At 46.3% G+C, this 23574-nt stretch overlaps 1 protein-coding gene across 1 annotated transcript in view; it reads right to left on the bottom strand.

The window, feature by feature from the left end:
- Nucleotides 1-23574, bottom strand: part of LOC143786205 (piwi-like protein 1) — a 98528-nt gene that overhangs the window by 17819 nt on the left and 57135 nt on the right. Inside the window, exons 5-11 of the mRNA XM_077275493.1 lie at nucleotides 16383-16503; nucleotides 15437-15554; nucleotides 14618-14732; nucleotides 13685-13872; nucleotides 13517-13589; nucleotides 13290-13436; nucleotides 7514-7579 (exon numbers count right to left, since the gene is read on the bottom strand). Of these exons, the coding sequence (XP_077131608.1) occupies nucleotides 7514-7579; nucleotides 13290-13436; nucleotides 13517-13589; nucleotides 13685-13872; nucleotides 14618-14732; nucleotides 15437-15554; nucleotides 16383-16503 (828 nt within the window). The remainder of the gene's footprint in view (nucleotides 1-7513; nucleotides 7580-13289; nucleotides 13437-13516; nucleotides 13590-13684; nucleotides 13873-14617; nucleotides 14733-15436; nucleotides 15555-16382; nucleotides 16504-23574) is intronic.

Here is a 23574-nt window from a genome sequence, read left to right as displayed (position 1 = left end):
CAAACAGATATCCTCCTAAGATAGCTAAAACTATAAAAGCCCCACTCCAACTTCCAAAAATATTAAGCTTTGATATTCGAGTCTTTTGGGCTGATTGAGAACATAGGTGTTGATCAATAATAAAAATAATCCTCTAAAATACAACTTGCCTAATAATTCTATAATGTGAATTTAGACGGGGAACATATGAGTGGTGTTGATATCTGCAATGCTTTAAAAGTTTGGGCACAAGATAGATTAGCGGACCAAGCTACCTCCCTCACAGATGTCACACAGGACAAGGAGGAGACTGCCGAGAAGTTTTATGGGCGTCTTATGGTAGTGTTTAAAGATTTGGGATTCTCACTGTATAATAAAGCCCATTCACACCTTTTTGTGGCAGCTTTAATGTCCGGCCTCAAATCTGAATTGAAAGAGGCAATAATGTCAGTCAGACCTGGTATCGAGCCTTCCACTCCGGATGATGCATTGAAAATAGTAAAAAGTTTTCAGAAGAATTTAGCCCGCTCTGCATCAGCAGGGAAATCAAAGGTTAAACCAGTAGCCACAGCGATTCCTGCTCCAACCTCAGCCCCCACCCCAGCTACAAGGACGCAGCTGTTCCTTATCAGTGGCCCACACAACAGACTCCAGCTCCTGCCCTCCTCCCCTACACAAATTCAGTTCCCTACTCCAATTTCCCTTTTAACCCTATGTCTGGGAATCTCACTCCCCAGCCCCGCCGTGCCAATTTTCGCTTGAAGTCCTGGCGCTGTGGCCGGCCTGGTCACTTTCAGAGAGATTGTCATACCCATGCTACCTTCAGGTTCCCCCTTCCACCCGTAACCTGAATACTGGGAACTCTGGGGGATACTCAGAATCAGATAGCCTCAAAATCCTGATAATCGACCATACTGAAGAGATGGCAGACCCAATAAACATACTATTACAAAACCCATCCCTGTGGGACCTTTCCCTGAGGTCACGGCCCAGTTCATAATCTCTCCCACATGTCTGGTAAATTTACTGGGGGCAGATTTATTATCACAGTTCCGCTCCAGAATACAATTCCAAGATGATGGTCAGATGGTTCTTACGTTACATAACCCTTATGCAGATGAACACAATGAGATCTGTATCCTACATGCCCTTCCCATGGTAATGATGGCCCTGATAGGCCCAGATCACCCCCAATAATGTCTGTAGAAACAGTAAAAGGGTTTCTCAAACCTGGTGCCCCTTTTCCGAAAGTCCATCAATACCCTTTGAAACATGACCAGGAGCGGGGCCTCAAGGGGCAAATACAAACATTACTCGATAATGGTGCCCTGATACCCTGTGTTTCCCCATGTAACACACCCTTGTTTCCCGTTAAGAAAAAGACCCCACCCGGCCAACCCCATGTGTACCGGCTGGTACAAGATCTACGGGCAGTTAATGCAGCTACTGTTCTGTAAACACCGGTGGTGCCTAATCCACATACTCTTGTGTCCCAGATACCTCAGAATGCTGCTTGGTTCACAGTCATCGACCTTGCCAATGCCTTCTTCAGCATTCCATTACACCCAGACTGCCAGTTTGTTTGCATTCACTTATCAGGGACGACAATTGACGTGGACAGTTATGCCACAAGGGGCCCAAAACAGTCCCAATCAGTTTGCAAAAAATATGGGCGAGTGTTTTTTACCCTGGCAGTTAGACCATCGCTATGTCACGCTGCTCCAGTATGTGGATGAGGTTTTGTTGTGTGCACGAACAGAGCAGGAAGCCATTGCTGCCACTGTTCCCCTCCTCAAGTATCTGGCAGATCTGAACTGTCGGGTTTCGGCCTCGAAACTTCAGTTCTGCCTTGGTCATGTGATATTTTTGGGTAACTGTCTCCTTCAGGGTGTCAGACACCTCACAAAAGAAAGAAAAATAGCCGTCAGCTCCCTTCCTTTTTCCAAAAGATGAGACTGAACTCCAGCATTTTCTTGGACTATGTACTTATTGTCGTCAGTGGATACCGGACGCATCCCGCATAATGCAACCTTTCTACAATGCCCTGAAAGACGGTATATGAACTATAAGGAAAGATCAACGGTTTGTATGGAAAGCCTTTATCGTGCCTTCTCTGAATTAAAGCGGCTTATTGCTTCCGCCCCTGCCTTGGGCATCCCGGACTATACTCGACCGTTCCATTTGTATGTGTCTGAGAATGAAGGACACGCAGCAGGGGTACTCACACAGTCGCATGGCAATAGACAACGGCCTGTGGGCTATTATTCAGCCCGCCTCGACCCCGTGGCCCGTGCATCACCAAGTTGCATGAGGGCAGTTCACGCCACTCACTCGTTGCTTGACAAGACTGCAGACATAATTCTTGGACATGAGACGCACATTTTTGCCCCACATGATATTGCGGCAATACTGACACTCCAACAGCCAAAACATTTGACTGTACGACGACACTTGCGGCTGCAGTGTTCACTCCTTTTGCCTGACTACAATCAACCCCGCTACTTTACTGCCGGTCCCCAAGAAGGATGGCAGTGATGAGGATTACCTCCAACATGACTGTTCCCAACTCCTGACTGAAGAGATAGCTTCCAAAATCCACTTCCAAATCCTGATCTGGTGTTATAAACGGATGGTTCAAGATATGCTGAAGAGTTTGGCAGATTCCACACCGGATACGCTGTTACTACGGAAGACACTGTAGCGCACGGAGCTGCACTCCCTCCCTCACAGTCAGCACAAGAAGCAGAACTTCAGGCTCTGTCTACTGCATGTGTTCTGGCCAAAGACAGGCGGGCTAATATATACACGGACTCACAGTATGTATTTGGTATTGCTCATGATTTCGGAGCTCTATGGGCCAATCGTGGGTTTATTACCACCGCCAGGACTCCAGTGAAGAATGCTGAAGCTGTTAAAACCCTCATGTACTCATTCAAATTACCTACCCAGGTAGCCATTATCAAAGTTAAGGCGCACGGTCCTAGGAACAGTCCACAGACTGTTGGCAACGCCTTTGCGGATATGCAAGCAAAAGCTGCTGCTCTCCTACCCGTTGAACCGACCATACCAACTATGGTGACCACATGCTCTCAGCGTAAACAGTTACAAGAAACACTGACTCTACAGGAACCTGATGATCGATGACAGATGGAGGTTTTCTGTCGGACCCCACAAGACCGCTTAATGACGATGCAGAGAATGTCCCCAAAGGAAGAAGTGAAGCAGTGGAAGGCTGATGGAGCATGTATGGACATGGTCTCTGGAAAAAGGACCAACTTGTGTGTCCCACTAAGCGGATGTATCCTGCTATTGCCACGTGGGCACATGGGCCCACACATTGAGGAAAAAACCAGGCCCTAGCCCTGGTACAGTTGTGGCCAAAAATACTGACACCCCTGCAGTTCTGTCAGATAATACTCAGTTTCTTCCTGAAAATGATTGCAAACACAAATTCTTTGTTATTATCTTCATTTAATTTGTCTTAAATGAAAAAACACCAAGAATTGTCCTAAAGCCAAATTGGATATAATTCCACACCAAACATAAAAAGGGGGTGGACAAAAGTATTGGCACTGTTCCAAAAATCATGTGATGCTTCTCTAATTAGTGTAATTAACAGCACCTGTAAATTACCTGTGGCACCTAACAGGTGTTGGCAATAACTAAATCACACTTGCAGCCAGTTGACATGGATTAAAGTTGACTCAACCTCTGTCCTGTGTCCTTGTGTGCACCACATTGAGCATGGAGAAAAGAAAGACCAAAGAACTGTCTGAGGACTTGAGAAACCAAATTGTGAGGAAGCATGAGCAATCTCAAGGCTACAAGTCCATCTCCAAAGACCTGAATGTTCCTGTGTCTACCGTGCGCAGTGTCATCAAGAAGTTTAAAGCCCATGGCACTGTGGCTAACCTCCCTAGACGTGGACAGAAAAGAAAAATTGACAAGAGATTTCAACGCAAGATTGTGCGGATGTTGGATAAAGAACCTCGACTAACATCCAAACAAGTTCAAGCTGCCCTGCAGTCCGAGGGTACAACAGTGTCAACCCGTACTATCCGTCGGCGTCTGAATGAAAAGGACTGTATGGTAGGAGACCCAGGAAGACCCCACTTCTTACCCCGAGACATAAAAAAGCCAGGCTGGAGTTGGCCAAAACTTACCTGAAAAAGCCTAAAACGTTTTGGAAGAATGTTCTCTGGTCAGATGAGACAAAAGTAGAGCTTTTTACAGGAGAGTTTACAGGAGAAAAAGAGGCATTCAAAGAAAAGAACACGGTCCCTACAGTCAAACATGGCAGAGGTTCCCTGATGTTTTGGGGTTGCTTTGCTGCCTCTGGACTGCTTGACCGTGTGCATGGCATTATGAAGTCTGAAGACTACCAACAAATTTTGCAGCATAATGTAGGGCCCAGTGTGAGAAAGCTGGGTATCCTCAGAGGTCATGGGTCTTCCAGCAGGACAATGACCCAAAACACACTTCAAAAAGCACTAGAAAATGGTTTGAGAGAAAGCACTGGAGACTTCTAAGGTGGCCAGCAATGAGTCCAGACCTGAATACCATAGGACACCTGTGGAGAGATCTAAAAATGGCAGTTTGGAGAAGGCGCCCTTCAAATATCAGGGACCTGGAGCAGTTTGCCAAAGAAGAACGGTCTAAAATTCCAGCAGAGCATTGTAAGAAACTCATTGATAGTTACCGGAAGCGGTTGGTTGCAGTTATTTTGGCTAAAGGTTGTGCAACCAAGTATTAGGCTGAGGGTGCCAATACTTTTGTCTGGCCCATTTTTGGAGTTTTGTGTGAAATGATCAATGTTTTGCTTTTTGCTTCATTCTCTTTTGTGTTTTTTCATTTAAGACAAATTAGAGGAAGATAATAATACCAAAGAATTTGTGATTGCAATCATTTTCAGGAATAAATTGAGTATTATCTGACAGAATTGCAGGGGTGTCAATACTTTTGGCCACAACTGTATTTCTACAGTCCTGACAGCACTCAACCGTGTATGTAATATCTGTGAGACCTGCAATCCTGGTCAACTTCAACGTGTACCCCCGAAGCATCTTGCTAAGCCCGACTATCCTTTCCAAAGGCTCCAGGTGGACCACATCACGTTGTCTAAGTCTGGAAGGTATGAATATTGTCTGGTGGTTGTCTACATGTTCTCCAGTTGGCCGGAAGCATTCCGTTACCAACATGACTGCAAAAACTACAGCAAAGAAACTGGTGATGGAAGTTATATACAGATATAGTGTTCAAGAAGTCGTTGAAAGTGACCAAGGCCCGGCCTTTTCTTCTCATGTGTATCAGGAGGTTCTGACAATGCTTGGATCCACTGAAGCCCTCCATACTCCGCACCATCCACAATCCAGTGGGAAAGTTGAGAGGCTGAACGGCACACTGGAGGGACAATTGACCAAAATGATGCAGGAGACTACGGCTCCATGGCCAGAGCTCCAACCCATTGTACTGTACCACATTCGTACTACCCCTAAGGCAAAACATGGCCTGTCCCCATATGAGATACTGTTTGGTGCTAGGTCCTCTGTTGCAAATTTCCAGTCTCAGCAGTTATCAGAAGAAACTGACCGTACTGTTCAATATGTTATTCAGCTTAGTAAAAATCTTGCTAACACCCATGCTCTAGTTTCTTCTTCCCTTCCAGATTCAGCAGAAACCGATATTTGTTATAACTTGAAGCCTGGTGATTTTGTGGTCGTGAAAAGGCATGTCAGAAAACACGGACTGGAACCCTTGTATGACGGTCCCTACCAAGTCCTCCTCATTACTCCTATGTCAGTAAAGCTGGAAGGGAGACCGACGTGGATCCATGCATCGCACTGCAAGCTGGTCAAACAGACTAGTGGCAGATAAAGGGCATAATACTTAATACTACTGTTGCTGTCCAAAACCAACTCATCATAGTCACTAATCAACATACTGTAGTACTGGATTACTTAACAGCAGCACAGGGTGGTATGTGTCTGGTTATTGGACCCGCTTGCGGTCATCATACAGATCCCAATAGCACTATGAAGTTAAAGTTAGAAGACATTCAAAGACTCAGAGATCAATATGATAAAGACAATGACCGTAATAAGGACAGTTGGTGGGCAGACACCTTCTCCTTTCTTAATCCAGCCAATTGGTTTAAGGGACTTAGGGGCTGGATAGCTGGAATCTTGCAAAGTTTGTTACACACCGCTGCCTTTATCCTTGTTATGTATGTAATACTAAGCTTTGTTCTTTGGTGTATTTCTGTATGTATTAGGAAATTCTGCACTAGAACAACTAATGATACCAAAAGCGTTGCCACCCCTGCTCTTCTCTACACCAATTTCACAAAGTTACCTGATGAAGATGCTGAAGCCAAGCGTATGGCTATCTTCAAAAGACCTCCTCCACCGTCATCAAAAATTGTTATCCGTAAATTGTAGCATACAGGGGGGACGGGTGCGCCGCAACAGCCATGGCTGGTAACATGGCACCGGTCATGTGAAGACCGTACCCCTCAAGCTTATAGGTTGGGATAGTACCTCTGATGCTGCATATTAGTTAACAAAATTTATCTAGGGGGGGGGGGGGAATGTGAAGGGTTAAACCAAGATCAAAATTAAAGCAGGCTTCATTTTGTGCTTTTCGACTCCATTTTGCTGTTTTGAGATAAATTCTGTTACTAGGCTAAAGTTCATAGTTGTTATGAGACCTTGATTGTTCTAGTTTGAACAAGAGCACGAGAGTGAAGGTGTATTCTTCTACGAGACCTTGACGTACAGGCTGTTCCTGCATTCTTAGGCTACTTTCACGCTTGCGTTGTGTGACGTCCTTCGCAATGCGTCGTTTTGGGGAAAAAACGGATCCTGCAAATGTGCCCGCAGGATGCATTTTTTGCCCATAGACTTGTATTGCCGACGGCTGGCCATCCGTCGCACACTGGATGCGTCGTGTTTTGGCGGATCGTCGGCACGAAAAAAATGTTCAATGTAACATTTTTTCTTACGTCGGATCCGCCATTTCCTACCGCGCATGCGCAGCCGGAACTCCGCCCCCTCCTCCCCAGACTTTAGAATAGGCAGCGGATGCGTTGAAAAACTGCATCCGCTGCCCACGTCGTGACAAATTTTCACAATGTGCGTCGGTACGTCGCGCCGACGCTTAGCGACAGACCAGTACCGACGCTAGTGTGAAAGAAGCGTTATAGGTTAAGAAAACTGTGAGCGTGTTCTTATGTTGATTGGTTGAAGTATAACTTGGGATTTGACATTGATCCCCCCAAACAGAGACATGTCTCCATCTGGTCATTCTCAGTTGCCGGCAACACCCTGTGGATCAATTTGAAAATCACTGAGTCAACCATGAAGGGTCACTCCAGATCCTCCCTCAACAACACCACGGAGAAGGGATAGGTGACAACTGGATTTTACTGTGCATGGATTATGGGTATTGCCACATGGAGGGGTCAAGTTTCACTGCTCCTCGCCACATGGGGGAGAGACGAGCCTCTCGCCATGTATAGGTGTAAGGACACACGTACCGGCATCTCCACTGTCCACAGCTCTCCTCCTAACTTGCAGTTCATCTGTAAGGCGATTGTCATGGTCTCAATGGCAAGAGACATAGCCCAGCATATATCAGAACTAGCTCTTGGATGATGGGAACTAAACTGACCATGAACTAAACCTATCACACAACTAGAAGTGGCCAGGTAGCATGCCTACATTGATCGCTAGATGCCCAGCGCCAGCCGGAGAACTAAATAGTCTAAGCAGAGGAAAATACAGTCCTTGCTCACCTCTAGAGAAATTCCCCGACAGGCAGACAGAAGACCCCCACATATATTGGCGGTGAATCAAGATGAAACAACAAACGTAGCATGAAAATAGGTTTAGCAAATTTGAGGTCCGCTTACTAGATAGTTGAAGGACAGAAGGGACACTTTCATGGTCAGCTGAAAAACCCTATCAAAATACCATCCAGAAATTCCTTTAAGACTCTGGCATTAACTCATAACACCAGAGTGGCAATTTCTGTATCACAAGAGCTTTCCAGACACAGTAACGAAACTACAGCTGTGAACTGGAACCAAAAATACAAAAACAAACATGGACGAAAGTCCAACTTATCTAGGAGTTGTCTAGGAGCAGGAACATGCACAGAAGGCTTCTGATAACATTGTTGACCGGCATCAGACTAACAGAGAAGCATGGTTATATAGCGACTCCCACATCATGATGGGAACAGGTGAACAGAGCAGATGATGACACAAGTTCAATTCCACCAGTAGCCACCGGGGGAGCCCAGAATCCAAATTCACAACAGTACCCCCCCCTCAAGGAGGGGGCACCGAACCCTCACCAGACCCACCAGGGCGATCAGGATGAGCCCTATGAAAGGCACGAACAAGATCAGAGGCATGAACATCAGAGGCAGTCACCCAAGAATTATCCTCCTGGCCGTATCCCTTCCACTTGACCAGATACTGGAGTCTCCGTCTGGAAACACGGGAGTCCAAGATTTTTTCCACAACGTACTCCAACTCACCCTCAACCAACACCGGAGCAGGAGGCTCAACGGAAGGCACAATAGGTACCTCATACCTGCGCAATAATGACCGATGAAAAACATTATGAATAGAAAAAGATGCAGGGAGGTCCAAACGGAAGGACACAGGGTTAAGAATCTCCAATATCTTGTACGGGCCGATAAACCGAGGCTTAAACTTAGGAGAAGAGACCCTCATAGGGACAAAACGAGAAGACAACCACACCAAATCCCCAACACCAAGCCGAGGACCAACACGACGACGGCGGTTGGCAAAAAGCTGAGTCTTCTCCTGGGACAACTTCAAATTGTCCATCACCTGCCCCCAAATCTGATGCAATCTCTCCACCACAGCATCCACACCAGGACAATCCGAAGATTCCACCTGACCGGAGGAAAATCGCGGATGAAACCCCGAATTGCAGAAAAACGGGGACACCAAAGTGGCAGAGCTGGCCCGATTATTGAGGGCGAACTCCGCCAAAGGCAAAAAAGCAACCCAATCATCCTGATCCGCAGACACAAAACATCTCAGATATGTCTCCAGGGTCTGATTAGTCCGCTCGGTCTGGCCATTAGTCTGAGGATGGAAAGCAGACGAAAAAGACAAATCTATGCCCATCCTAGCACAGAATGCCCGCCAAAATCTAGACACAAATTGGGTTCCTCTGTCAGAAACGATATTCTCAGGAATACCATGTAAACGAACAACATTTTGAAAAAACAGAGGAACCAACTCGGAAGAAGAAGGCAACTTGGGCAAGGGAACCAAATGGACCATCTTAGAGAAACGGTCACACACTACCCAGATGACAGACATCTTCTGAGAAACAGGCAGATCCGAGATAAAATCCATCGAGATGTGCGTCCAAGGCCTCTTAGGAATAGGCAAGGGCAATAACAAACCACTAGCCCGAGAACAACAAGGCTTGGCCCGAGCACAAACGTCACAAGACTGCACAAAGCCTCGCACATCTCGTGACAGGGAAGGCCACCAGAAGGACCTTGCCACCAAATCCCTGGTACCAAAGATTCCAGGATGACCTGCCAACGCAGAAGAATGAACCTCAGAGATGACTCTGCTGGTCCAATCATCAGGAACAAACAGTCTACCAGGTGGGCAACGATCCGGTCTATCCGCCTGAAACTCCTGCAAGGCCCGCCGCAGGTCTGGAGAAACGGCTGACAAAATCACTCCATCTTTAAGGATACCTGTGGGCTCAGAGTCACCAGGCGAGTCAGGCTCAAAACTCCTAGAAAGGGCATCCGCTTTAACATTCTTAGAGCCCGGTAGGTATGACACCACAAAATCAAACCGAGAGAAAAACAACGACCAGCGCGCCTGTCTAGGATTCAGGCGCCTGGCGGATTCAAGATAAATTAGATTTTTGTGGTCAGTCAATACCACCACTTGATGTCTAGCCCCCTCAAGCCAGTGGCGCCACTCTTCAAAAGCCCACTTCATGGCCAAAAGCTCCCGATTACCAACATCATAATTCCGCTCAGCGGGCGAAAATTTACGGGAGAAAAAAGCACAAGGCCTCATCACGGAGCAGTCGGAACTTTTCTGCGACAACACTGCCCCAGCTCCGATCTCAGAAGCGTCAACCTCAACCTGAAAAGGCAGAGCAACATCAGGCTGACGCAACACAGGGGCAGAAGAAAAACGGCGCTTAAGCTCCTGAAAGGCCTCCACAGCATCAGGGGACCAATCAGCAACATCAGCACCCTTCTTAGTCAAATCGGTCAATGGCTTAACAACATCCGAAAAACCAGCAATAAATCGGCGATAAAAGTTAGCAAAGCCCAAAAATTTCTGAAGACTCTTAAGAGAAGAGGGCTGCGTCCAATCACAAATAGCCTGAACCTTGACAGGATCCATCTCAATGGAAGAGGGGGAAAAAATATATCCCAAGAAGGAAATCTTTTGAACCCCAAAAAGGCACTTAGAACCCTTCACACACAAAGAATTAGACCGCAAAACCTGAAAAACCCTCCTGACCTGCTGGACATGAGAGTCCCAGTCATCCGAAAAAATCAGAATATCATCCAGATACACAATCATAAATTTATCCAAATAATTGCGGAAAATGTCATGCATAAAGGATTGGAAGACTGAAGGGGCATTAGAAAGACCAAAAGGCATCACCAAATACTCAAAGTGGCCCTCGGGCGTATTAAATGCGGTTTTCCACTCATCCCCCTGCTTAATTCGCACCAAATTATACGCCCCACGGAGATCAATCTTAGAGAACCACTTGGCCCCCTTTATGCGAGCAAACAAATCAGTCAGCAGCGGCAACGGGTATTGATATTTGACCGTGATTTTATTCAAAAGCCGATAATCAATACATGGCCTCAAAGAACCATCTTTTTTAGACACAAAGAAAAACCCGGCTCCCAAGGGAGATGACGACGGACGAATATGTCCCTTTTCCAAGGACTCCTTTATATATTCTCGCATAGCAGCATGTTCAGGCACAGACAGATTAAATAACCGACCCTTAGGGTATTTACTACCCGGGATTAAATCTATAGCACAATCGCACTCGCGGTGCGGAGGTAATGAACCCAGCTTGGGTTCTTCAAAGACGTCAGGATAGTCAGACAAGAACTCAGGAATTTCAGAGGGAATAGATGATGAAATGGAAACCAAAGGTGCGTCCCCATGAGTCCCCTTACATCCCCAGCTTTTTACAGACATAGCTCTCCAGTCGAGGACTGGGTTATGAGATTGCAGCCATGGCAATCCCAGCACCAAAACATCATGTAGATTATACAGCACCAGAAAGCGAATAATCTCCTGATGATCCGGATTAATCCGCATAGTTACTTGTGTCCAGTATTGTGGTTTATTACTAGCCAATGGGGTGGAGTCAATCCCCTTCAGAGGAATAGGAGTTTCCAAAGGCTCTAAATCATACCCACAGCGTTTGGCAAAGGACCAATCCATAAGACTCAAAGCGGCGCCAGAGTCGACATAGGCGTCCGCTGTCATGGATGACAAAGAGCAAATCAGGGTCACAGATAGAATGAACTTAGACTGTAAAGTGCCAATGGAAACAGACTTGTCAAGCTTCTTAGTGCGCTTAGAGCATGCTGATATAACATGAGTAGAATCACCACAATAGAAACACAACCCATTTTTCCGTCTAAAATTCTGCCGCTCGCTTCTGGACAGAATTCTATCACACTGCATACTTTCTGACGTCTTCTCAGTGGACACCGCCAAATGGTGCACAGGTTTGCGCTCCCGTAGACGCCTATCGATCTGAATAGCCATTGTCATGGACTCATTCAGACCCGCAGGCACAGGGAACCCCACCATAACATCCTTAATGGCATCAGAGAGGCCCTCTCTGAAAGTCGCCGCCAGGGCGCACTCATTCCACTGAGTAAGCACAGACCATTTACGGAATCTTTGGCAGTATATTTCTGCTTCATCTTGCCCCTGAAACAGGGACATCAAAGTTTTTTCTGCCTGAAGCTCCAAATGAGGTTCCTCATAAAGCAACCCCAAGGCCAGAAAAAACGCATCCACATTGAGCAACGCAGGATCCCCTGGCTTCAATGAAAAAGCCCAATCTTGAGGGTCGCCCCGGAGCAAGGAAATAACAATCCTGACCTGCTGAGCAGGGTCTCCGGCAGAGCGAGACTTCAGGGACAAAAACAATTTGCAATTATTTCTAAAATTCTGAAAACCAGATCTATTTCCCGAGAAAAATTCCGGCAAAGGAACTCTCGGCTCAGACATAGGTGCATGAATAACAAAATCTTGCAAATTTTGTACCTTCGTGGCGAGATTACTCAAACCTGCAGCTACACCCTGAAGATCCATTTTACACAAATGAACACAGAGCCATTCAAGGTTTAGAAGGAGAGAAAGAAAGGAAAGCTGTAGTATAGACAGACTGGCAGGTGGTTCAATTATGAGCACACTCAGAGCTAGAGGAAAAAAAAAAAAAAAAAAAATTTCAGCAGCTTCTCTTTTCTCTCCTTTCTCAGCCAAGGATTTAACCCTTTAGTGGGCCGGTCAAACTGTCATGGTCTCAATGGCAAGAGACATAGCCCAGCATATATCAGAACTAGCTCTTGGATGATGGGAACTAAACTGACCATGAACTAAACCTATCACACAACTAGAAGTGGCCAGGTAGCATGCCTACGTTGATCGCTAGATGCCCAGCGCCAGCCGGAGAACTAAATAGTCTAAGCAGAGGAAAATACAGTCCTTGCTCACCTCTAGAGAAATTCCCCGACAGGCAGACAGAAGACCCCCACATATATTGGCGGTGAATCAAGATGAAACAACAAACGTAGCATGAAAATAGGTTTAGCAAATTTGAGGTCCGCTTACTAGATAGTTGAAGGACAGAAGGGACACTTTCATGGTCAGCTGAAAAACCCTATCAAAATACCATCCAGAAATTCCTTTAAGACTCTGGCATTAACTCATAACACCAGAGTGGCAATTTCTGTATCACAAGAGCTTTCCAGACACAGTAACGAAACTACAGCTGTGAACTGGAACCAAAAATACAAAAACAAACATGGACGAAAGTCCAACTTATCTAGGAGTTGTCTAGGAGCAAGAACATGCACAGAAGGCTTCTGATAACATTGTTGACCGGCATCAGACTAACAGAGAAGCATGGTTATATAGCGACTCCCACATCATGATGGGAACAGGTGAACAGAGCAGATGATGACACAAGTTCAATTCCACCAGTAGCCACCGGGGGAGCCCAGAATCCAAATTCACAACAGGCGATTTTGGTGCAGACGGAGAGGACAGTCTGGGGTTTGCTCAAGGTCCTGGCAACGACGCACTGGCTGGGGATGGGGAAGTCCACGCACAGGTGCTTCTTGATGGCGTCGTACTTCATCTTATTAATGCTGGACAGGATACAGACCACCTGGAGAGCAGAGACAGATCATGGCGACATTTCAGACATTCTTGCTGGTCACGTTTCCACCCAGTCCAATAGCTACCCACCATCTCGGTGTGGTCTGTAATGTTCTGCTGGAAGGCCTGTAAATATCCTCCCACCGTGTCCTCGACTTCAACCCTTTAGAAAAGACAAACAAAACGTATGGTGTAAGACCCGCACTGTGCGAGCCCCTCGGCTGAGCCCCCCCCCGGCAGAGCCCCCCCGAGCCTCACAGAACCGCCCGGTTCATCTTGATGCGCATTTGCTGTGTGATCTTGAACAAGTTCTGCAGAAGAGCGTTCGCCGCATCGTAATTTCTCCGGGTGTAAAAGAGCAGCCAATTATTCAGATCTCGGGGGCTGATCAGGACGGCACCCCTCAACTCTCGCGACCAGTCAGCAAACTGTGGATTATATTCTGCCTGCAAATAATCCGAAATCACAAATTACATCTCAGTGCAGGATCTCCGGGATGTTGTCACCCGGATTCTCAGCAGCCTGAGTTACATGCCAGGTCTGTGCAAAGTAGTGGGCAACCAAGAGTCAACCTGGCTTTGAGACAAGAAAGCTGGTGGGGAAGGCATGGCCAGGGGCAGTCTGTGTCGGACTCCCAAACAGCCTCTGAAAGAGGAGCAAAATGAGTCAAAAGAAGGAAAGAATCCAGGCTGCAGCTCAAGAAGACCCCACAAAGCACTATTGGGCCCTGGAATATTATCCAAACCCCCCAAAAAAACTACTGAATATTTCAAACAAAGGCCTCCTGAAATGTAACGTGCATTTTATATCACAGCTAATTGGGCAAAAAAAAAAATCAAGTCATCACTCGGATCAATATAAAAGACAAAATAGAAAAGGTGAAAAAGTCTAAAAAAACAAACAAACCCCAAACCACTTAGTGTTATATTTTCCTTACAAGAACGGACCTGCAGAATTGTTTCCAGGCCATTGTATAACACTGCGGACACTGTAGAAATTATACCCTTTTTCCTTGTATTCACGTTCAGTGTAATTTAATTTTTATCCTTCAAAACTACATCTCATCCTGCAAAATACAAGCCCTCCTATGAAAATGAAAATAAAATAAAAAAAATATATGGTAAATAAATAAATAGTTTAGGGGGAATGTGAAGGTGTTGTGGTGCGTTCACTCTCAACCTAAATACTCACAGATCTGTCTTTTTGCAGGATTTTTTCCGGAGGTGCGATTCTCCCTTCGAACTGTAGGAGTTCGGTATCGAAATTCAGCCCCCAGTCACGTAGCTCTTTCTGAACGCTCTCGTCCCTAAAGACAGGAGAAAAATATACAATCCCCGGATTCATCACTACTGGGTGGTGAAAGGAAGGAGCCCAATAAATGTCTTGCTGGTGCTCTATTGGCACTGTGTCTATCTTTAGAACAGGACCCCACTGTCAGGAATGGAGAAGTGGCCATTACGTCTATTGGATCCAGATGAGACTATCCAGCAGCTATAGGGACCACAAGAGCTGCCTTACCTCAGTATACGGCTTTACCATCTCAGAATGTGTTTCGCCGCTGCTTCTTCTGGAGGTGTGGTTCCCCGGAAGAAGCAACGGCGAAACGTGTATTGGGTTACGTAAGCATCAAACTGAGGTCAGACATCTCTTGTTATGCGGTCTTATTTTTATCTCATCACGCAAGGTATCCCTCGTGTTTGTAGTCAAGTAGCGAGCAAAGCAATAGAGGAATGTCTCCGATCTACTGCTGTAATCAGGCTGAAGGGTCAACATCTCAGAAATTCCAGCTTATGTGAGCTGTTCGGTCATGCGCCAATCATACTGACAGCTGAGGCCGCTATCAGGAGCCTCCGTACTGTTCGGTATGACTGAGGCACTCACAGCCTCGATGGGGAACCAGTTTTGAAATCACAGCAAACTCAAGACATGGCTTCTAACCAAACTCACCTTGCCCAAAAGAAGGCCCATGTCAGAGGCAGACGGCCCTTACCAGCCACCGTGGCTACTTACTTGTGTATGTAATTCAGGAACTTCCCAACTTGTCGCTCCCTCTGGTCTGGTGGTAAGCGAGTGTGAACGGCCAGGTCTTTCATGACGTTGAAGTCGTTTCTCATTCTGTCGGTCAGACCTGTGTTATAAAGATGAAACGGTAAGAGATGAGAATACGAGCAGCTGCCTCCTGGTGAGGAGCCATGGGGGGCATTACTGGGACCGGCGCATTTCAGAAGGGGATCCCTAGCGATCTGCAAGACACCAGCCATACAGCAGACAGGGCAGATCAATTTTTTTTTTTTTTTAAACGGTAAAATATTTTTTATTCTTTATATATTTCTATTATTTCCTTTAATTTTCTACATTATTTTGAAGTTTATTCGGGGACTTCAACATCCAATCATTTGTGCTACACCACAGTACTGCAGCATATTGTGAAAATTCCACGGCAGGAACCTAAAGGGATCGAGGACGAGCATGCGCACCGTTTAATGCTGCTATCGGAGATTGACAGCAGCATTTAAATGGTTAACAGCAACAACAGGAACTCAAACAGGACGGCCACGACTGTCAGAGACAGATGCTGGCTATATAATCTAGCACAGCTCCTCATTGCCTCCTCATGTGAAGACCCTTCCCAGGACGTCTATTTGTGGGAAGGCATTAATATTGCATTTGCGACCGTTCCCATCACCTTCTTGAGCTTTACTTTAGGCTGTTCTCACACCTATGACACTATTGGTCGGTGCACACCCTGCGATGTCCAGACCTTATATGTGTCTACGTTCAGCTGAGGCCAAGACCGGAAGCCCACGGCCAGTGCAGACAGAACAGTCAGCACTTGGACCAAGAATGTTGGACACAAATCCAGCCCTATAGCTATTTAGCCACCATTTACAATCACAGAGATAACTGTGGCGTAGTCAGCGAGCTCTGCTAGTAACCCGCCGGGGACTGCGCTCACCTGTTAGGTTACATAACTCTGGCACCAGTACGATGGCTCCGTTTTCGGCTCCCGGCTTGGGCCTCCGGGGGATGTTCACGATTAGCGGCTGGCTCATGTCCTCCACTTGTTCATTGTATTGCTGAGGGCGATGCAAAATAAACAGCAGGATGATGAACGTCTCAGTTATCAGAGCTTTGTCCAAGTTACCAGCAAATAATAAAAGGAGATCACCCATAAGCAAAATTCTTTAAAAAAAAAAAAAAAAAATTAAAAAACTCGCTCTATCGCTTCATTTTCAGCTCCTGTTGCAACTGTGCACCCAGCCAGGACAGCACAGCTCCTTGCAAGATGTAGTGGGGATATTTGAGCCGAATCAAAGAGAAGATGATTTTGGGCGTTTACCGGAAAATATTTCTGAGCCTTCTGTGGAGACAGGGGGAGGAGGGGTGGGAATGGGAGGTCAGCAGGTGCCCTTGTCAAGGTGAAAATATATTTTCTTATATACCTTTTGTACTTTTATATATTTTATACTGTGAAACAATAAGTTTTCCCTTGCTAATGCAAATGTAACTGTATTAAAGATGGCTGCCAGTGTTCATTCTTCACTTCAGTTTAGAATCTGAAAGGTTAAAGTTTCATTTCTTCTGAAATCGAAACAAGAGGAGGAATCCACCAGGAGACGTCCGACGAATCAGAAGGACTGAGCACTAGACGTATACTGCTTAAACCCCGCTGTTATGATACCCCAATGGCAGGGGGAAAAAATAACAAACGGACTAGCTCTCGGGTGATGGAAACTAAAGTTGACCGTGACCTGAACCTGACACAACACTGGAAGTAGCCAGGGGATGTACCTACGATGCCCTAGACACCACGCGCCAGCCGGAGATCTAACTACCCCTATAAGAGGAATACACAGGCCTGCCTTACCTCCAGTGATGAACCCCAAAAGGTGATAGTAGCCCCCCACAGATATTGACGGTGAGTTCAGAGGAAATGACATACGTAGGATGAACAGCAGATTTAGCACAGTGAGGTCCGCTTACTAGATAGCAGAAGGACAGGAAAGAGTTACTTCACGGTCAACTTAAAAAAACACTACTCAAAAAACACCATCCAGAAATCACTTTAAACTCCAGTGACAACTCATGCCACTGGAGTGGTGATTTCCGTCCACAAGAGCTTCCAGCACTGAAGAGTCACATTGCAGATAGCTGGACAAAAATAGCATAAACAAGAAACGAAATTCAACTTAGCTGAACTGGAACTTGAGGCAGGAGAATGCAACAGAATGCTACTGATACATTGTTGGCCGGCATATGACTAACAGCCAAGCAGCCTTAAATAGGAAACTCCCCTAAAGGGTGGCGACAAGTAATCAGAGATGGAGGAAGGCACATAAGAGGCACTACCACAACAGACCACCGGGGGAGCCCACAAACACCGAATTCACAACAGTACCCCCCCCTTAAGGAGGGGGCACCGAACCCTCACCAGAACCACCAGGGCGATCTGGATGAGCACTATGAAATGCACGAACCAAATCGGGAGCATGAACATCGGATGCTGTCACCCAAGAATTATCCTCCTGGCCATAACCTTTCCACTTAACCAGATACTGAAGTTTCCGTCTGGAAACACGGGAGTCCAAGATCTTTTCCACCACATACTCCAATTCACCCTCAACCAACACAGGAGCAGGTGGATCAGCAGAAGGAACAACCGGTACCTCATACCTCCGCAATAATGACCGATGGAAAACATTATGGATAGTAAAAGATGCTGGGAGGTCCAAACGAAAGGACACAGGATTAAGAACCTCCAGAATCCTATAAGGGCCGATAAACCGAGGCTTAAACTTAGGAGACGAGACCTTCATAGGAATAAATCGAGAAGACAGCCACACCAGGTCCCCAACACAGAGACGAGGACCAATACGCCGATGACGATTAGTGAACTGTTGAGTCTTCTCCTGGGACAACTTCAGATTGTCCACAACCTGTCCCCAAATCCGATGCATCCTATCAACCACAGCATCCACTCCAGGACAATCCGAAGACTCCAATTGACCGGACGAAAACCGAGGGTGAAACCCTGAATTACAAAAAAATGGAGAAACCAAAGTGGCAGAACTGGCCCGATTGTTAAGGGCAAACTCTGCCAATGGCAAAAAGTCAAGCCAATCATCCTGATCAGCGGACACAAAACACCTCAAGTAAGTCTCCAAGGTCTGATTAGTACGCTCAGTCTGGCCATTAGTCTGAGGATGGAATGCAGACGAAAAAGACAAGTCGATGCCCATCCTGGCACAGAACGTCCGCCAAAATCTAGACACAAACTGAGTACCCCTGTCAGACACTATATTCTCAGGAATACCATGCAAACGCACCACATTCTGAAAAAATAGAGGAACCAACTCAGAGGAGGAGGGCAATTTGGGCAAAGGTACCAAATGAACCATTTTGGAAAAACGGTCACAAATCACCCAGATGACAGACATCCTACGAGAAACCGGAAGGTCAGAAATAAAGTCCATAGAGATGTGCGTCCAAGGCCTCTTAGGAATAGGCAAGGGCAACAACAACCCACTAGCCCTAGAACAGCAGGGCTTGGCCCGAGCACAAACATCACAAGACTGCACAAACATGCGCACATCTCGAGACAAAGAAGGCCACCAGAAGGACCTAGACACCAAATCCCTGGTGCCAAAAATTCCAGGATGACCTGTCAACGCGGAAGAATGAACCTCCGAGATAACTCTACTGGTCCAATCATCAGGGACAAACAGTCTACCAGGCGGACAGCGATCAGGCCTATCCACCTGAAACTCCTGCAAAGAACGCCGCAGGTCTGGGGAGACAGCTGACAATATCACCCCATCCTTCAGGATGCCGGTAGTTTCGGAATCACCCGGCGAGTCAGGCTCAAAACTCCTAGAGAGGGCATCCGCCTTCACATTCTTAGACCCAGGCAGATATGATACCACAAAGTTAAATCGGGAGAAAAACAACGACCAGCGCGCCTGTCTAGGATTCAGACGCCTGGCCGACTCAAGATAAATTAGATTCTTGTGGTCAGTGAGGACCACCACCTGGTGTCTAGCACCCTCAAGCCAATGACGCCACTCCTCAAACGCCCACTTCATGGCCAGAAGTTCCCGATTTCCCACATCATAATTTCGCTCAGCGGGCGAAAACTTTCGGGAGAAAAACGCACATGGTCTCATCACTGAGCAGTCAGGATCTTTCTGCGACAAAACTGCACCTGCTCCGATCTCCGAAGCATCTACTTCAACCTGGAACGGAAGCAACACATCAGGCTGGCGCAACACAGGAGCGGAAGAAAAGCGGCGCTTAAGCTCCTGAAAGGCCTCCACAGCCGCAGAGGACCAATTAGCAACATCAGCACCCTTTTTGGTCAAGTCAGTCAAAGGTTTAGCAATGGCAGAAAAACCCGCTATAAATCGGCGATAGAAATTAGCAAAACCCAAGAACTTCTGCAGACTCTTCAAAGAAGTAGGTTGTATCCAATCACAAATAGCCTGAACCTTGACAGGGTCCATCTCCATAGATGAAGGGGAAAAAATATATCCCAGAAAGGAAATTCTCTGAACTCCAAAACTACACTTTGAGCCCTTTACAAAAAGAGAATTAGCTCGCAAAACCTGAAAAACTCTCCTGACTTGTTGAACATGAGATTCCCAGTCCTCCGAAAAAACAAGAATATCATCCAAATACACAATCATAAACTTATCCAGATATTCACGGAAAATATCGTGCATAAAGGACTGAAAAACGGAAGGAGCATTCGCGAGACCGAAAGGCATTACCAAATACTCGAAATGGCCTTCAGGCGTATTAAATGCGGTCTTCCACTCATCCCCCTGCTTAATCCGCACCAAATTATACGCACCACGTAGATCGATCTTAGTGAACCACTTAGCCCCCTTTATGCGAGCAAACAGATCAGTCAGTAAAGGTAACGGGTACTGGTATTTAACTGTAATCTTATTCAAAAGTCGATAGTCGATACAAGGTCTCAATGAACCATCCTTTTTACCTACAAAGAAAAATCCTGCCCCTAGTGGAGACAACGAGGGGCGAATATGACCCTTTTCCAAAGATTCTCTAATATACTCCCGCATAGCAGTATGTTCAGGTACAGACAAATTAAACAAGCGACCCTTAGGAAATTTACTACCGGGGATCAATTCAATAGCGCAGTCACACTCTCTGTGAGGAGGGAGAGAATCAATTTTAGGCTCTTGAAAGACATCATGAAAATCTGACAGAAATGCTGGGATCTCAGAGGGAGTAGATGAAGAAATGGGAACCAAAGGTGTATCCCCATGAATACCCCGACATCCCCAGCTCAACACAGACATAGATTTCCAGTCCAAGACGGGATTATGAATCTGTAACCATGGTAATCCAAGCACTAAGACATCATGTAGGTTGTATAACACAAGGAAACGAATAATCTCCTGATGGTCTGGGGTAAGACGCATAGTCACTTGTGTCCAATATTGTGGTTTATTGCTAGCCAAAGGTGTAGAATCAATACCCTTCAGGGGAATAGAAACTTCCAACGGCTCCAAATCAAACCCACAACGCTTGGCAAAGGACCAATCCATGAGACTCAGAGCGGCGCCAGAATCCACATAAGCATTCACAGTAACAGATGATAAGGTACAAATCAATGTCACGGACAAAAGAAATTTTGACTGCAAGGTACCTGTAGAAAAAGATTTATCAACCTTTTTATCAACCTTATTTATACGTTTAGAGCATGCTGATATAACATGAGCTGGATCTCCACAGTAGAAGCACAACCCATTTTTGCGCCTGTAATTCTGACGTTCGCCTCTAGACAAAACACGATCGCATTGCATATGCTCTAGTGCCTTTTCAGCGGTCACCGCCAAATGGTGCACAGGTTTTTTCTCAGAAGACACCGCCATATGGTGCACAGGTTTTTGCTCAGAAGATACCGCCATATGGTGCACCGATTTTTCCTCAGAAGACACTGCCATATGGTGCACCGATTTTTCCTCAGAAGACACCGCCATATGGTGCACAGATTTGCGCTCCCGTAAACGCCGATCAATCTGGATAGCCAATTTCATGGCATCATTCAGACCTGTAGGCACAGGGAACCCCACCATGACATCCTTCACGGCATCAGAGAGACCCTCTCTGAAATTAGCTGCCAAAGCGCACTCATTCCATCTAGTAAGCACCGACCATTTACGGAATTTCTGGCAGTATATCTCAGCTTCATCTTGCCCTTGGGAAAGAGCCATCAAGGCTTTCTCAGCCAAACTCTCCAAATTAGGTTCTTCATAAAGCAACCCCAAAGCCTGGAAAAACGCATCTACATTTAACAACGCAGGATCCCCTGGCGATAATGCAAAAGCCCAACTTTGTGGGTCACCGCGCAGTAGAGAAATAACAATTTTAACTTGTTGTATATGATCACCAGCAGAGTGAGATCTCAGAGACAAAAACAATTTACAATTTTCTCTGAAACTCAAAAACCGGGATCTGTCTCCGGTAAAGTATTCAGGCAGAGGAATCTTCGGTTCAGATATTGGAGCACGTATAACAAAATCTTGTAAGTTCTGTACCTTTGTCGCAAGGCTATTCAAACCTGCAACTAAACTCTGTGGATCCATGATTCAAATGGGTGTAACCCAAGCCATTCAGAGGTTAAGAGGAGAGGAGAAAAAAAAAAGGCTGAAGACTGCAGTTTAAGCAAGGAATACAATGAGCAACCAGGGTGCACTTTCAAACACAGAAAAAAAAAAAAACCTTTTCTCCTCCTTCCTGCTTTAGTGCATATTTTACACATAGATTTTTTACCGGCCGGCCAATCTGTTATGATACCCCAATGGCAGGGGGAAAAAATAACAAACGGACTAGCTCTCGGGTGATGGAAACTAAAGTTGACCGTGACCTGAACCTGACACAACACTGGAAGTAGCCAGGGGATGTACCTACGATGCCCTAGACACCACGCGCCAGCCGGAGATCTAACTACCCCTATAAGAGGAATACACAGGCCTGCCTTACCTCCAGTGATGAACCCCAAAAGGTGATAGTAGCCCCCCACAGATATTGACGGTGAGTTCAGAGGAAATGACATACGTAGGATGAACAGCAGATTTAGCACAGTGAGGTCCGCTTACTAGATAGCAGAAGGACAGGAAAGAGTTACTTCACGGTCAACTTAAAAAAAACACTACTCAAAAAACACCATCCAGAAATCACTTTAAACTCCAGTGACAACTCATGCCACTGGAGTGGTGATTTCCGTCCACAAGAGCTTCCAGCACTGAAGAGTCACATTGCAGATAGCTGGACAAAAATAGCATAAACAAGAAACGAAATTCAACTTAGCTGAACTGGAACTTGAGGCAGGAGAATGCAACAGAATGCTACTGATACATTGTTGGCCGGCATATGACTAACAGCCAAGCAGCCTTAAATAGGAAACTCCCCTAAAGGGTGGCGACAAGTAATCAGAGATGGAGGAAGGCACATAAGAGGCACTACCACAACAGACCACCGGGGGAGCCCACAAACACCGAATTCACAACACCCCGCCTATTGCATTCCTTTTTAGTACCGTGTATTTGGAAAATAAAGGTCAGTTGGTATGACTGTGGCTGACACATATAGTCACATGAGCATGCACTGAGACTGAACCAGCTACCTGTCTGACTCACTCTTACCCGGTACCACATGCTTATAGTTTAATTTGGAATGACTGGTGAATGACGGTATATTGTCGTTACGACCCTGACAATTTGGCGCGACCAACGTGGGGCGTGGCCAGCGATCCGAGACCCTCTGGACCATGCCTGGATGTCTGTGGATGATACCCGTAGTGGCTGACGTCGAGGACTGATCACCCTCTGAACACGGTAAGTGGCGATCATATACACTGTATGTGTCACACTTGCTAGTGTTTCAGCCGTTATTGGTTTGTCTGTGGTCTCCTTGGGTCTGGGGAGTGACCGGTCGAGTGGTGAGATCGAATGCGATCCTGTGCCACGCTCTGAACCAGCAACTGAGAGACGTCGCATCCGGCGCGTCCTCATGTACACCACACCTCCTCCACCGGTCATTGTACTCCGTTCAACCACCCTACCCGTGACTATTGTCTAGTAGTGAAGTGGAGTGATAAATTGAGCTAGTTGTAGATTGTG

The sequence above is a fragment of the Ranitomeya variabilis genome, chromosome 7 (assembly GCF_051348905.1).
Source record: "Ranitomeya variabilis isolate aRanVar5 chromosome 7, aRanVar5.hap1, whole genome shotgun sequence".
In the NCBI taxonomy this organism is placed as follows: Eukaryota; Metazoa; Chordata; class Amphibia; order Anura; family Dendrobatidae; genus Ranitomeya; species Ranitomeya variabilis.
The sequence above is the reverse complement of the archived record's forward strand: the minus strand, read 5'-3'. Positions and strand labels throughout refer to the sequence as shown.